This window comes from Oncorhynchus gorbuscha, linkage group LG24 (assembly GCF_021184085.1).
Source record: "Oncorhynchus gorbuscha isolate QuinsamMale2020 ecotype Even-year linkage group LG24, OgorEven_v1.0, whole genome shotgun sequence".
In the NCBI taxonomy this organism is placed as follows: domain Eukaryota; kingdom Metazoa; phylum Chordata; class Actinopteri; order Salmoniformes; family Salmonidae; genus Oncorhynchus; species Oncorhynchus gorbuscha.
In genome coordinates, this window is record NC_060196.1 from 9,544,782 (window position 1) to 9,561,304 (window position 16,523).

General features: G+C 45.5%; 1 protein-coding gene across 14 annotated transcripts in view; it reads left to right on the plus strand.

Moving 5' to 3' along the window:
* Positions 1–16,523, plus strand: part of LOC124011990 (teneurin-3) — a 360,816-nt gene that overhangs the window by 195,004 nt on the left and 149,289 nt on the right. For all 14 annotated transcript variants that reach the window (XM_046325296.1, XM_046325297.1, XM_046325298.1 and 11 more), the window contains 2 exons: positions 3,012–3,131; positions 16,391–16,523. The exon at positions 16,391–16,523 is cut by the window's right edge and continues 82 nt beyond it. In XM_046325296.1, coding sequence (XP_046181252.1) covers positions 3,012–3,131; positions 16,391–16,523 — 253 coding nt within the window. The remainder of the gene's footprint in view (positions 1–3,011; positions 3,132–16,390) is intronic.

A 16,523-nucleotide genomic window follows, 5' to 3' on the forward strand; every position in this document is an offset into this window, starting at 1 on the left:
CACACACCCCAACAAAAACAGGTACACACACACACCCCAACAAAAACAGGTACACACACACACCCCAACAAAAACAGGTACACACACACCCCAACAAAAACAGGTACACACACACACCCCAACAAAAACAGGTACACACACACACCCCAACAAAAACAGGTACACACACACACCCCAACAAAAACAGGTACACACACACCCCAACAAAAACAGGTACACACACACACCCCAACAAAAACAGGTACACACACACACACCAACAAAAACAGGTACACACACACCCCAACAAAAATAGGTACACACACACACACCAACAAAAACAGGTACACACACACACACCCCAACAAAAACAGGTACACACACACACACCCCAACAAAAACAGGTACACACACACACCCCAACAAAAACAGGTACACACACACACCAACAAAAACAGGTACACACACACACACCAACAAAAACAGGTACACACACACACCCCAACAAAAACAGGTACACACACACACACCCCAACAAAAACAGGTACACACACACACACCAACAAAAACAGGTACACACACACACCCCAACAAAAACAGGTACACACACACACCCCAACAAAAACAGGTACACACACACACCCCAACAAAAACAGGTACACACACACATGCTTTTCTCCAGCGGGAAAAAAACGGGCAAAATCTCAATGGGCTCTTCTCCCGGTGTAGCCGTGCGCACCGTTAACAAATCTCACCTCTCTCTAGAGTTTTGGGAAGAATTCTCCCGCCTGATTTCTCATTCATAGAATTCCAGTCCTGGAAATCATTCCGGAATCATCCGGAAAACACTGACATCCCCATATTTCCCCTGCTTTGGATGCATTAGACTGAAACCTTGGTTAGATGGATAGAAAAATCCAGAATGATATTACAACTGACATGCAACAGTAGACTTGTATTTCTGGGGGTGGATTTGCATCCATTTTGCACAGATTTTGTACTGATATGTGAACTATCATTAGTGAAGTAATGGCATTCTGTATTACATTTGGAAAGCAAAGTGAATGAACGTGTAGACGGATGCCTATGGTTGGTTGTCTTTCTAATGAAAGTGCTGCTAAATGAGAGCTCCACCAGCCTCGTGACTTCCTCTCAGTCTGAAAAGGTTGACCTTTTAACAAATAGAAATGCTTTGAATATCCATCCACGTCCACACCTGTCTCTCTTTGTCCGTCTGGTTCTCCAATGCTTCCCTTGCTCTCGATCTTCCCTTGCTCTCAATATGCCTTCTCTCTCCCCCTCTCTCGCTCTCAGAGGTCCAGAGACTGGTGTTTGATTCAAGCTCGAAGGGTTTTGATGCTGTTTTGGCGAACCTAGCTCAGAGATGGATATCTCAACATTGTTTAACGGTTGTCTCGTGGTTGTGTAAAGGTTATCTGAGGGCCTCCCAGCATGCTCCACTCTGGCAGCACTTGGTGTCGATCCGCCAACTTTTCTCCCATGACCCTCTGGTCCTGTCAACTGCAGGAGGCCCTCCCCAGCACCACACCACTCTAATTTAATGAGAGAGAGAGAGAGAGAGCGAGAGAGCTAGAGAGAGAGAAGGCTTGGTTGAAACTGTGGGGGACTCTGGCCTCCGGGCCCAATGCTAGAGGATTCCCTCAGCTTACCCTACACATTCTCCCTCTTCTCTCTACCTCTCGTCTTCCCCTCACTCTCTACCTCTCTACCTCTCTCTCTCTCTCCACCATTTGACCTCTCTGTCCCTTACTCTCCTTCTCTCTCGCTTCCATTCCCTCCAGCTATAATGTCTAAATATCCTACAACCAGCTAACAAACACACAAATACACACACTTATACAGAAAACACATACTCCCCACCACACAGCCAGTATACACCAACATCCCCTACTTTTATAGTGATTTATAGGTGGTTGTGAGTGTGTGTTCAGGTAGAAAACCACAGGGGTCTGTGTGCACTACTAAACTCCCCTCATTAGAGCTAGAGTGTGCAGCCAGGCAGGCTTATTACTCACACAGGACACACACACACTGACACGTGTGTGTGTGCGTGTGTGTGTGTGTGTGTGTGTGTGTGTGTGTGTGTGTGTGTGTGTGTGTGTGTGTGTGTGTGTGTGTGTGTGTGTGTGCGTGCGTGCGTGCGTGCGTGCGTGCGTGCGTGCGTGCGTGCGTGCGTGCGCGTGCGTATTGGTACTAAACAGTCATTCTCACCAGACTTACTACTGGTCCTCCAGTACTGTCTGAGTCACAGTCCTCAGGCCTCCATCATGTCTGGCTCCTACTAAAGCCCTCGGCAGCCATGACAGCTCCAGACGGCGCTGAAACAGTGTTAAAAACTAGAAACTGGCTCATCTCGCGTGTCTCCTCACTTTTAGTGTGGCTTCTCGCAGAAGCACTCAGAGAGAGAGCGAAATGAAGAGGAGGGGGGAGAGAGAGGGAAAGGTGTGGGATTGAATTATATCCAGCCAGAGGGCCGTCTTGATGTTAACGCTCTAAACTGCGTGGCTCCATCTCTCCAGCTCCCTCCCTCCATCTCTCTCTCCTCTCAGGGCCTAGGTTAGCATATTGGATTTTTCAAACAACAATACCTGCTCTTATTTTGACAGATTCATATTTGACAGATTATCTTTCTACAACTCCCAACTCACCTCCTACACCCACACATGTTCAGATATATACTCACCCTGAAGGGTCCGGCCAATCCGAGAGCTTGTTAGAACCCAAACCATAATCGATGGAGGGATATTTCTCCTGTTGTCTTTTTATCTGATAGAGTTCGATGAGGCATCCTATCTCTGACTCGCTGCTAGGTAATCTCTGTGTGTGTGTGTGTGTGTGTGTGTGTGTGTGTGTGTGTGTGTGTGTGTGTGTGTGTGTGTGTGTGTGTGTGTGTGTGTGTGTGTGTGTGTGTGTGTGTGTGTGTGTGTGTGTGTGTGTGTGTGTGTGTGTGTGTTGTTGAGCCCTCGACCACTGAGAGTAACAAGTCTTTTCTCTCTCTCCCCCAATTGTAGCCATGCATCTGTTTGGTCTGAACTGGCAGATGCAGGAGACAGAGGGCTACACCTTTGAGAACGGTCAGGGGAAGTCAGACACCACACCCAACACCATCACCGCACTGTCTGCTGATAACGGTAAGGAGGCTAGAACACACACACACCGACCGACTCATTGGGCCCTGTGTGCATAGTGGCCAGAGGCTTTAAGTCCCAGTATTAGAAGAGATGGCAGTGATCTGACCACATAGTAACACAGTGTTTAACCACACTGACAAGGTTATACTGTACCTCTCACACTGGACATAGTCATTTACAGAAGTTCTTATCTAGAGCAACTTACAGGAGCTATTAGGGTTAAGTGCCTTGCTCAAGAGCACAGTGACAGATTTTTCAACTATTCTGCTTGGGGGTTTGAACTAGCAACCTTTTGGCTCTTTACCGATAGACTACCTGCCACCCTATAGCTCTTTCTTTTTTATATACCCCATTTTTTCTCCCCAATTTTGTGTTATTCAATTGGTAGTTACAGTCTTGTCTCATCGGGAGAGCCAAAGGTCGAGGGCCATGCGTCCTCCGAAACACAATCCAACCAAGCCGCACTGCTTCTTGACACAATGCCCGCTTAACCTGGAAGTCAGCCGCACCAATGTGCAACACCATACACCTGGCGACCGTGTCAGCGTGCACTGCGCCCGGCCCGCCACAGGAGTCTCTAGTGCACGATGGGACAAGGACGTCCCTGCCGGCCAAACCCTCCCCTAACCTGGACGATGCTGGGCCAATGGTGCCTGGACTCGAACCCAACTCTAGTGGCACAGTGCCTTAGACCACTGCACCACTCGGGAGGCCCTTGTAGCTCTTTCTTTTAGTGCTGTTTTTGTGGTGGCTGTGTAGGTGAGCTTGTGTCTATGGAGAAACCCAAGGAGAATGCATAGTCAGTGGGATGAACCCCCTCTCACATCTGCATTAAGCCTGCTCTGATTTATTCACTAAACATTGCACTTAGCTTTCTCCTAGAGAAAGAGCTTCCTAAAGTGTGAATGTCCTCAGATTGCTTTGTCTAAAGATAGTGTTTTGAAGACTCTACCCACACTCACACACACACACACACACACACACACTCACACACACACACCCTGCCATCATTCATCCAGGCCCATTATCCAGAGGCATAGCCCAGCCACCAGCCAAATGGTGCGTGTGTGTGTGTGTGTGTGTGTGTGTGTGTGTGTGTGTGTGTGTGTGTGTGTGTGTGTGTGTGTGTGTGTGTGTGTGTGTGTGTGTGTGTGTGTGTGTGTGTGTGTGTGTGTGTGTGTGTGTGTGTGCGCGCGCGCGCGTGTGTGAAGACTACCAGCCGGGTCACACTCCCACTGAACACCTCATAATACAGTCACTCTATCAAACTCTATTTGCCACTGACCTCCAGACACACACTGTATCCTCATCGGACACACACTACAGCTCTAATAACACACACACACTTTTGTAGCTGTCTTACACAGCAATGTTTCTCTTTATCGATCCCTTTCTCACACCAACACACATACACCTTTGTAACACACACACACTCACACACACCTTTTCCATGTCCACCATCACTCTGAATCCCCCGTGGAGAGGAGAGGGGATGGTAGTACTGCAGGTATTTGAGGTTGTACAGACTCTGTGTTGGTCTCTGTAGGCTAAGGTGAGACAGAGTGGCTTTATCTGGAAGTGGACTGACCTTACAAACTAAGTCTATGACTGGGCAGCAGAGAGCTGACAAGAGCAGGGTTTCTTAAACTATGGGTCGGGACCAAAGTGGGACCTGGGCATGTGAGAGGTGGGGTCGCGAGTTATGAGAATACATCTATAATCACACACTTTTTCTTCTTAATTTGGGTCGAGTGTAGGTTCAAATTAGCATAGTAGAGATGAAATAAACCCATGACACTGGGCCATCATACTGCAGAGAGCTGAGGAGAGAATGGACGAGCATGAGCCCCAGTACTTCCACCACTGTCTCATCTCCCACTGTGAGACCGGCTTAGACTGCGTCCCAAATGGCACTCTGTTCCCTATTTAGTGCACTACCTTTAGTCCAAAGTAGTGCACTATATAGGGAGTAGGGTGCCATTTGAGATGCTGCTGATCTGCTTCTTGTGCCGGTGATTTGATGGGTGTCTGTGCGTCCCCGTGTGCTCCTGTTCCCTCCCGTGTTTGTGTCCCCGTACAGGGGAGGGTAGAGTCGTTCTCCTCCCCCTTCTAACCTTCGCTGACACAATTAGGTTGACACTTGTTCAGTTCTGCGAGCAGGCCGTCTCTCTCTCTCTCTTTTATTCTCTCTCCCTCTTTTTCTCTCTCTCTTTCTCTCTCCATCATGTCTCTTCCATTCACCATGTCCCTCCAAACATCCCTCTCCTCTATCCATCATGTCTCTTCCACTCACCATGTCCCTCCAAACATCCCTCTCCTCTCTCCACCATGTCTCTTCCACTCACCATGTCCCTCCAAACATCCCTCTCCTCTCTCCACCATGTCTCTTCCACTCACCATGTCCCTCCAAACATCCCTCTCCTCTCTCCACCATGTCTCTTCCACTCACCATGTCCCTCCAAACATCCCTCTCCTCTCTCCACCATGTCTCTTCCACTCACCATGTCCCTCCAAACATCCCTCTCCTCTCTCCATCATGTCTCTTCCACTCACCATGTCCCTCCAAACATCCCTCTCCTCTCTCCACCATGTCTCTTCCACTCACCATGTCCCTCCAAACATCCCTCTCCTCTCTCCATCATGTCTCTTCCACTCACCATGTCCCTCCAAACATCCCTCTCCTCTCTCCATCATGTCTCTTCCACTCACCATGTCCCTCCAAACATCCCTCTCCTCTCTCCATCATGTCTCTTCCACTCACCATGTCCCTCCAAACATCCTCTCCTCTCTCCATCATGTCTCTTCCACTCACCATGTCCCTCCAAACATCCTCTCCTCTCTCCACCATGTCTCTTCCACTCACCATGTCCTCTCTCCACCATGTCTCTTCCACTCACCATGTCCCTCCAAACATCCCTCTCCTCTCTCCATCATATCTCTTCCACTCACCGTGTCCCTCCAAACATCCTCTCCTCTCTCCACCATGTCTCTTCCACTCACCATGTCCCTCCAAACATCCCTCTCCTCTCTCCATCATGTCTCTTCCACTCACCGTGTCCCTCCAAACATCCTCTCCTCTCTCCACCATGTCTCTTCCACTCACCGTGTCCCTCCAAACATCCTCTCCTCTCTCCACCATGTCTCTTCCACTCACCATGTCCCTCCAAACATCCCTCTCCTCTCTCCATCATGTCTCTTCCACTCACTGTGTCCCTCCAAACATCCTCTCCTCTCTCCACCATGTCTCTTCCACTCACCGTGTCCCTCCAAACATCCTCTCCTCTCTCCACCATGTCTCTTCCACTCACCATGTCCCTCCAAACATCCCTCTCCTCTCTCCACCATGTCTCTTCCACTCACCATGTCCCTCCAAACATCCCTCTCCTCTTCCCTTTATCCCCATCTTCTTTATTTTTATGTGGTTGTGTGTTTGGTTAGATAAACAGATATCAGACAGTACAAGGTAACAGTGACCGTCACCACCATTCAGACAACATTCAGACAGACAGATCTCCAACTGAGGTGAACTGAGAGTCTAAAAGCCACTGTGGAGGAGGAGGAAGAGGAGTGGTCATGCTAACATGATAGTATTTACATTAACGTGGGGAAGTAACTGAGGTGAACTGAGAGTCTAAAAGCCACTGTGGAGGAGGAGGAAGAGGAGTGGTCATGCTAACATGATAGTATTTACATTAACGTGAGGAAGTAACTGAGGTGAACTGAGAGTCTAAAAGCCACTGTGGAGGAGGAGGAAGAGGAGTGGTCATGCTAACATGATAGTATTTACATCAACGTGAGGAAGTAATGAACGCTCTCAATCTAATGAGCTCTTCCAGCCCTCATCATAACAGACTAATTAACACCGCCATGCCGCCACTCAACACATCACTTCTAATCAATACAAAATCCCTCCCTCCTCCGTTCTCTCCTCCTTCAACTAACCTTGGCCTCCTCTCCCTCTTCCTCTTCCTCTCTCTCTGTGTGAGCCGGAGCCATCGACGGTCTGCAGTGACAGCCTATGGCTTTGTTCACTGATGTGAATGAATGGACCACCACAAATAGACATGTGCACACACACACACACACACACACACACACACACACACACACACACACACACACACACACACACACACACACACACACACACACACACACACACACACACACACACACACACACACACTGTTAGAAAAGTAAAGTGCATCTAAACATACATGCACACATTGATAAATATATGCTGACTCTCCCTTCACACTCGTCTCAGTGAGTGTGTGTGTGTGTCTGTTAGTGATGCGCGGGTCAGCTGTTTGTTGACCCGCACCCACCAGCAATTGCTAATAACCCGTCTGCAACCGCCCGACTATCTGTGATAAATAGGAGGCCTGCACCCGACCCTAACCCGCTAATATACAATATGTACTGAACACTTTTGTCCTTTTTGCCTCAGTGGATCGCCGTTAACTTTTTCTGCCCAAGTTCCCAATAACATTTGGCTATCGGCGTATATTTGGCACACGTACAGTTAGGCCGTAAAGCTTAGGTTTACGCCCGAATGCCTGATCAAAATCATGAAAGAAAAACCTCAATGTATCATATAGATATGAATAGCACAAGAATTATCATACATTTATGGAATTATTTTATGGATCATTTTCTCTTTGTCCAACCCGCCCACCACCCACACACCCTTCATCCACAAAATACACTGCTCAAAAAAATTAAGGGAACACTAAAATAACATTAAGGGAACACTAAAATAACACATCCTAGATCTGAATGAATGAAATATTCTTATTAAATACTTTTTTCTATACATAGTTGAATGTGCTGACAACAAAATCACACAAAAATTATCAATGGAAATCAAATTTATCAACCCATGGAGGTCTGGATTTGGAGTCACTCAAAATGGAAGTGGAAAACCACACTACAGGCTGATCCAACTTTGATGTAATGTCCTTAAAACAAGTCCAAATGAGGCTCAGTAGTGTGTGTGGCCTCCACGTGCCTGTATGACCTCCCTACAACGCCTGGGCATGCTCCTGATGAGGTGGTGGATGGTCTCCTGAGGGATCTCCTCCCAGACCTGCACTAAAGCATCCGCCAACTCCTGGACAGTCTGTGGTGCAACGTGGCGTTGGTGGATGGAGCGAGACATGATGTCCCAGATGTGCTCAATTGGATTCAGGTCTGGGGAACGGGTCGGGCTAGTCCATAGCATCAATGCCTTCCTCTTGCAGGAACTTCTGACACACTCCAGCCACATGAGGTCTAGCATTGTCTTGCATTAGGAGGAACCCAGGGCCAACCGCACCAGCATATGGTCTCACAAGGGGTCTGAGGATCTCGTCTCGGTACCTAATGGCAGTCCGGCTACCTCTGGCGAGCACATGGAAGACTGTGCGGCCCCGCAAAGAAATGCCACCCCACACCGTGACTGACCCACCGCCAAACCGGTCATGCTGGAGGATGTTGCAGGCAGCAGAACGTTCTCCACGGTGTTTCCAGACTCTGTCACGTCTGTCACATGTGCTCAGTGTGAACCTGCTTTCATCTGTGAAGAGCACAGGGCGCCAGTGGCGAATTGACCAATCTTGGTGTTCTCTGGCAAATGCCAAACGTCCTGCACGGTGTTGGGCTGTAAGCACAACCCCCACCTGTGGACGTTGGGCCCTCATACCACCCTCATGGAGTCTGTTTCTGACCGTTTGAGCAGACACATGCACATTTGTGGCCTGCTGGAGGTCATTTTGCAGTGCTCTGGCAGTGCTCCTCCTGCTCCTCCTTGCACAAAGGCGGAGGTAGCAGTCCTGCTGCTGGGTTGTTGGCCTCCTCCACGTCTCCTGATGTACTGGCCTGTCTCCTGGTAGCGCCTCCATGCTCTGGACACTACGCTGACAGACACAGCAAACCTTCTTTCCACAGCTTGCATTGATGTTCCATCCTGGATGAGCTGCACTACCTAAGCCACTTGTGTGGGTTGTAGGCTCCGTCTCATGCTACCACTAGAGTGAAAGCACCGCCAGCATTCAAAAGTGACCAAAACATCAGCCAGGAAGTATAGGAACTGAGAAGTGGTCAGTGTTCACCACCTGCAGAACCACTCCTTTATTGGGGGTGTCTTGCTAATTGCCTATAATTTCCACCTGTTGTCTATTCCATTTGCACAACAGCATGTGAAATTTATTGTCAGTGTTGCTTCCTAAGTGGACAGTTTGATTTCACAGAAGTGTGATGGACTTGGAGTTACATTGTGTTGTTTAAGTGTTCCCTTTATTTTTTTGAGCAGTGTATTTCATGCACCTAAACCCACCCTTCATCCACACAATATTTCATGACCCTAAAACCGCCTGCCCCGCGGACACAGGTGTACGATCTTAGTTTGATCACCCTGTTGCAGGAGAAAATTAAAACTTTACAAGTAATTCAAAAACTTGTAGTGTGTTTGAGGTTTAAAAAGGTTTAAAAATGTCCACTTTGAAATTTCAGACTTGATTTTCCCTTACGTAAAATATATCAACCCCTAAAAAAATGTCCATTAATTATAATCCACATAATAATTCACATTTCCTGTTGCTGCAGCATTCCTGCTGTAGCAAACTGGCTCAAATTACATCTGTATAACCGCAGGGACTGCGGGTCATGAGTCAACCCACGCATCTTGTGTTTGTGTGTGTGTGCGTGTGCGTACGTGTCCAGTACCTATCTTTGGACTGCATGTTGTTGTTCACCTCTGTGATTGGCAGGTAACCTAAAAGCACTCTCTCTATAAGAGTGTCTACCCAGGGGGAGGAAGAGTAGGAGAGCAATCGCCTTCGTGCACTCACTCACTCACTCTCACCGATGATTGGAAGTGTTGGATTGAGGTGCACTGGGCGAGAGCAAAGGGCTTTGTTGACAGGTCCAGGTGCAGTGAAACAGCAAAGTGTAGAAGACACTTTGTATTAAAGCTAGAAGACAGTGTAGTACAGCTAGAAGACAGTGTAGTACAGCTAGAAGACAGTGTATTAAATCTAGAAAACAGTGTAGTACAGCTGGAAGACAGTGTAGTACAGCTAGAAGACAGTGTATTAAATCTAGAAAACAGTGTAGTACAGCTAGAAGACAGTGTAGTACAGCTAGAAGACAGTGTATTAAATCTAGAAGACAGTGTAGTACAGCTAGAAGACAGTGTATAAAATCTAGAAGACAGTGTGTTAAATTTAGAAGACAGTGTAATACAGCTAGAAGACAGTGTAGTACAGCTAGAAGACAGTGTATTAAATCTAGAAGACAGTGTAGTACAGCTAAAAGACAGTGTAGTACAGCTAGAAGACAGTGTATTAAATCTAGAAGACAGTGTAGTACAGCTAGAAGACAGTGTAGTACAGCTAGAAGACAGTGTATTAAATCTAGAAGACAGTGTCGTACAGCTAGAAGACAGTGTCGTACAGCTAGAAGACAGTGTAGTACAGCTAGAAGACAGTGTAGTACAGCTAGAAGACAGTGTCGTACAGCTAGAAGACAGTGTATTAAATCTAGAAGACAGTGTAGTACAGCTTGAAGACAGGGAATTAAATCTAGAAGAGAATGTATTAAATCTAGAAGACAGTGTATTAAAGCTAGAAGACAGTGTATTAAAGCTAGACAACAGTGCATTAAAGCTAGAAGACAGTGTAGTAAAGCTAGAAGACAGTGTATTAAATCTAGAAAGTGTATTAAAGCTAGAAGACAGTGTAGTAAAGCTATAAGACAGTGTATTAAATCTATAAGACAGTGTATTAAATCTAGAAGACAGTGTAGTAAAGCTAGAAGACAGTGTAGTAAAGCTAGAAGACAGTGTAGTGAAGCTATAAGACAGTGTATTAAATCTATAAGACAGTGTATTAAATCTAGAAGACAGTGTAGTACAGCTAGAAGACTGTAGCTAAAATTTCAGAACTAGAACGAAATACTCGTATTACATTCACACAATCTTATACATTCATGATGCACACACACACACACACACACACACACACACACACACACACACACACACACACACACACACACACACACACACACACACACACACACACACACACACACACACACACACACACACACACACACACACACACACACACACACACACACACATTTATAGAACTGTGAATAATGTATGGTTTGCCTTATCATTTTAGGAAGACCTTAGCTGTGTTCGAATACACATACTGACATACTGTATACTACATACTTAATGAGTATATACAACATACTATATACTATTAGTTCACTTTAGTACTGTATACTGTAAAGGAACATTATGCTTTCAGTTGAGTGTACTAGCAATTCGAAGTTGATGCTGTTGCTATGCAACCTCTTGCTATCTAGTTAGCGTAACAAATGACTAGTTAGACATTTTACGACTTTGGGTGTGTTCTTAAATTAAATGTGGAGTGCCAGAGTGCACTCGTAAATTCAGAGCGTTGTCAGATTGTCCGTTTGTAAATTCAGAGCGTTGTCAGATTATCCGTTTGTAAATTCAGAGCGTTGTCAGATTGTCCGTTTGTAAATTCAGAGCGTTGTCAGATTGTCCGTTTGTAAATTCAGAGCGTTGTCAGATTGTCCGTTTGTAAATTCAGAGCGTTGTCAGATTGTCCGTTTGTAAATTCAGAGCGTTGTCAGATTATCCGTTTGTAAATTCAGAGCGTTGTCAGATTATCCGTTTGTAAATTCAGAGCGTTGTCAGATTATCCGTTTGTAAATTCAGAGCGTTGTCAGATTATCCGTTTGTAAATTCAGAGCGTTGTCAGATTATCCGTTTGTAAATTCAGAGTGTTGTCAGATTGTCCGTTTGTAAATTCAGAGCGTTGTCAGATTATCCGTTTGTAAATTCAGAGCGTTGTCAGATTGTCCGTTTGTAAATTCAGAGCGTTGTCAGATTGTCCGTTTGTAAATTCAGAGCGTTGTCAGATTATCCGTTTGTAAATTCAGAGCGTTGTCAGATTGTCCGTTTGTAAATTCAGAGCGTTGTCAGATTGTCCGTTTGTAAATTCAGAGCGTTGTCAGATTATCCGTTTGTAAATTCAGAGCGTTGTCAGATTATCCGTTTGTAAATTCAGAGCGTTGTCAGATTGTCCGTTTGTAAATTCAGAGCGTTGTCAGATTATCCGTTTGTAAATTCAGAGCGTTGTCAGATTATCCGTTTGTAAATTCAGAGCGTTGTCAGATTATCCGTTTGTAAATTCAGAGCGTTGTCAGATTGTCCGTTTGTAAATTCAGAGCGTTTGGCTCTCGGCGCGCGCACTGGACACTTGGGCTGAGGAGTCGGGTTGATTTGAGCGTTCTGACCTTACAACGGCTGTCAAGCACCCAAGCTAACGTTCGATAGCTTGCTAGCTTACTTCCAGACACAAATGAGACCACGTTGACCATTTTACTCGCCCTAGCAGAGCTGGTTAGGCAGTTTTCATGTTATCCAGAGCATTGGTGACTGTTTACGCTTTTTTGCCGTGGTAACTGACGGCATATTCAATGGGTGTTGAGCGCTCGTAAATTCGTCATTCTGTACTCTGGTAAACTCAGACAATAGCCAGAGCGAATTTATGAAAGCACCCGAATGTCCATTGAGAACGCACACCGACTATACTATACCGTTTAGCTGAGCTAAGAATGATGGGAATAATCAAGTCAATAGACGTTGGGTAGTTAGACAGCCTATAGTTAATATACTGGCAAGTTTAATGTATAAGTAGCCAACTAACGCTGGGTAGCTAGCTAACACACTGGTAAAAACTGCTGTGATGATATGCTGTGTGGTTCGTAAATACAGCGTAGCTAACAAATTGTCAGCCAACATAATGTGGAAGGTAACTTATTTGAAAAGTCATTACTTTATTACATTGCTCAACATTTTCTTAACATTTGTCATAATTAGTTAAAACCATGAATTTGTATCCGCTCTCGTCGGACTTCTGCTGCATATTTTCCTCTATTATCTTAAAATCTGAAAACCATGTGAAGCTATTCCCATTTGCATTGCATTATAGGCCCCAAAGTACGGAAATCGTGTCCTATGCGTGTATACTTCGTATTTTGGCGAATTTAGTACGACATCTGGGAACTTTCAGCATACTAACTATATCCATACTATGACCAATAATTTACTCAATTACGTCACAAATAGTGCGGCTCTTGTCTTCCACCATGACATCATGTTCAATCTGATCTGTGTATGTGAACCTGAGCTGAAGCTGCTGCATTATTATCACACAGTAGAAATGGCATAGGGCCAACCACACACACACACATACTGTACGCACGCACGCACACACACACACACACACAAACACCCAGTGACTCTTTCTCCTTGTTCATCCTTGTCCTTGTTGATGCACCACATAACCCTGATCAACCACATGATCAAGAGAGAGGCTTTCTCTACTTCTCTGTTAGTCTAGTTCTATCGGTGATGTTCCAACAATTAAGAGCCGTTAATACAGATTAATGTTTGATTACTAGCAGTAATCTGACTCCCGACAACACTCAGTACATTGGCCACACTGTTGAGCCATAGTGCATTATAACAGAGAGAGAGCGAGCGAGCTGCTCTAAGAAAGCAGTTTTTCCCCGAAGTGGTTGATTGAATATGCATCTACTGTTGCACACAAGAAAATGTTATGTTGACGGATAGTTTGTTTTTCTAAAGACTTAAGTGAATCATGTTTTTCAAGTGGTTGTCCGTGTGTGTTTGTGGGGCTTAGTGTGATGATAAATAGATGCTCATCTTTTTCTCATGTAAGGGTGGACTGGACAGTTCAATACACAGCATGATATTGATTGTGTTACTATTCAAACACATCTCATCTTTACTGCTTGAGGGCAGCAGCATCTCATACATACCGTAGAACTTTGCCATTTAATTTAAAGTTTTACCGTATGAGGTCCTTTTTTTTTACCCTAGCTCAGAGAGAGAGAGAGAGAGAGAGAGAGAGAGAGAGAGAGAGAGAGAGAGAGAGAGAGAGAGAGAGAGAGAGAGAGAGAGAGAGAGAGAGAGAGAGAGAGAGAGAGAGAGAGAGAGAGAGAGAGCGCAACAGAGGAAGGGGAAAGATAGCGACAGAGAGAGAGACCAGTGTTTCACTAGCAAGCAGCATTTTGTGTCTAATTGCTTCTTCGGACAGTGGAAATGGCCCTTTGTAAGCATGTACTGCATCACACATTCTCTCTCTCTCTCTGGCGTTATGAATCTCACAGGTCCCCTGAACCACTCACACATACACCACAGGTCCCCTGAACCACTCACACATACACCACAGGTCCCCTGAACCACTCACACATACACCACAGGTCCCCTGAACCACTTCTGCAATAATTAATGGATTATTAACAACAGCTGCTGTCCATTAATAACCGTAGCAGACCAGTCGATTCCCCCGTGACCGCCATGATTCCCTTCGGAGGTAGCCTATAGCTCTCTCTCACAGACAAACACACACACTGTGTTACTGTGTGGATGATAATGTGTCCAACTCATGCTTATGTCTTTGTAGGAGTGTTGTGTGTATGGTGATGGGTTATATCTAGATGAGTTGTATTTCCCAAAATAATAGTCCTTTCGGATCCTTATGGGATAAGATATAATATTACTGGAAATTACTGGTAAAGTGTGTGACCGTGAGTCGGGGTTCGTTAATGTGGTGGGGACAAAGACTGAAATGGGGTGTCTGGACCTTAGAAATAAAATAACTAAAACATTTACCATTGACTTATATTTCTGTGGTTGTAACATTAGCCGGTGTTGTGTGTTACAGTAGCTACATTACAACGACCATAACACAGTACAAACAGACCTGAGACCAGGCTACTGTTCTGTCTACTGCCTCATTACAACGACCATAACACAGTACAAACAGACCTGAGACCAGGCTACTGTTCTGTCTACTGCCTCATTACAACGACCATAACACATTACAAACAGACCTTAGACCAGGCTACTGTTCTCTCTACTGCCTCATTACAACGACCATAACACAGTACAAACAGACCTGAGACCAGGCTACTGTTCTGTCTACTGCCTCATTACAACGACCATAACACAGTACAAACAGACCTTAGACCAGGCTACTGTTCTGTCTACTGCCTCATTACAACGACCATAACACAATACAAACAGACCTTAGACCAGGCTACTGTTCTGTCTACTGCCTCATTACAACGACCATAACACAGTACAAACAGACCTGAGACCAGGCTACTGTTCTGTCTACTGCCTCATTACAAGACCTACAAACAGACCTTAGACCAGGCTACTGTTCTGTCTACTGCCTCATTACAACGACCATAACACAGTACAAACAGACCTTAGACCAGGCTACTGTTCTGTCTAACACAGTACAAACAGACCTCATTACAACGACCATAACACAGTACAAACAGACCTTAGACCAGGCTACTGTTCTGTCTACTGCCTCATTACAACGACCATAATACAGTACAAACAGACCTTAGACCAGGCTACTGTTCTCTCTACTGCCTCATTACAATGACCATAATACAGTACAAACAGACCTTAGACCAGGCTACTGTTCTGTCTACTGCCTCATTACAATGACCATAATACAGTACAAACAGACCTTAGACCAGGCTACTGTTCTCTCTACTGCCTCATTACAATGACCATAATACAGTACAAACAGACCTTAGACCAGGCTACTGTTCTGTCTACTGCCTCATTACAATGACCATAATACAGTACAAACAGACCTTAGACCAGGCTACTGTTCTCTCTACTGCCTCATTACAATGACCATAACACAGTACAAACAGACCTTAGACCAGGCTACTGTTCTGCATTACTCTAGCAGCCTAGTGCCTCATTACAATATTACTCTAGCAGCCTAGTGCCTCATTACAACATTACTGTAGCAGCCTAGTGCCTCATTACAACATTACTGTTGCAGTCTCGTGCATCATTACAACATTACTGTAGCAGCCTAGTGCCTCATTACAGCATTACTCTAGCAGCCTCAGGAAACAGTTATTATGCATGGTTTTTATGAGGATTACCATCTTAATCTGATGGCTGAATGCTGGCTTCCGCTAACAATCTAAACAGCTGTATTCAAATGCAAAGTGATGATGCCTTCCTCCATTCACTTTTATCATTACAAGTGAATACTACTTCATCATGTTGTCCTAAACTGGAACCATATTTCTGTCATTCAGCATGCTAATTTAATCCCTCTCTTCTCCCCTCTCCCTTTCTCTTCTCCCCCCCCTCTCCATCTATCTAGGTAAAGTAGTGGTGTTCCTGCAGGAGAACAACACCATAGACACGGGGGAGGTGGACGTGGGGCGCAGGGCCCTTCAGGAAGTCCCACCAGGGATCTTCTGGCGCTCCCAGCTCTACATTGACCAGCCCCAGTT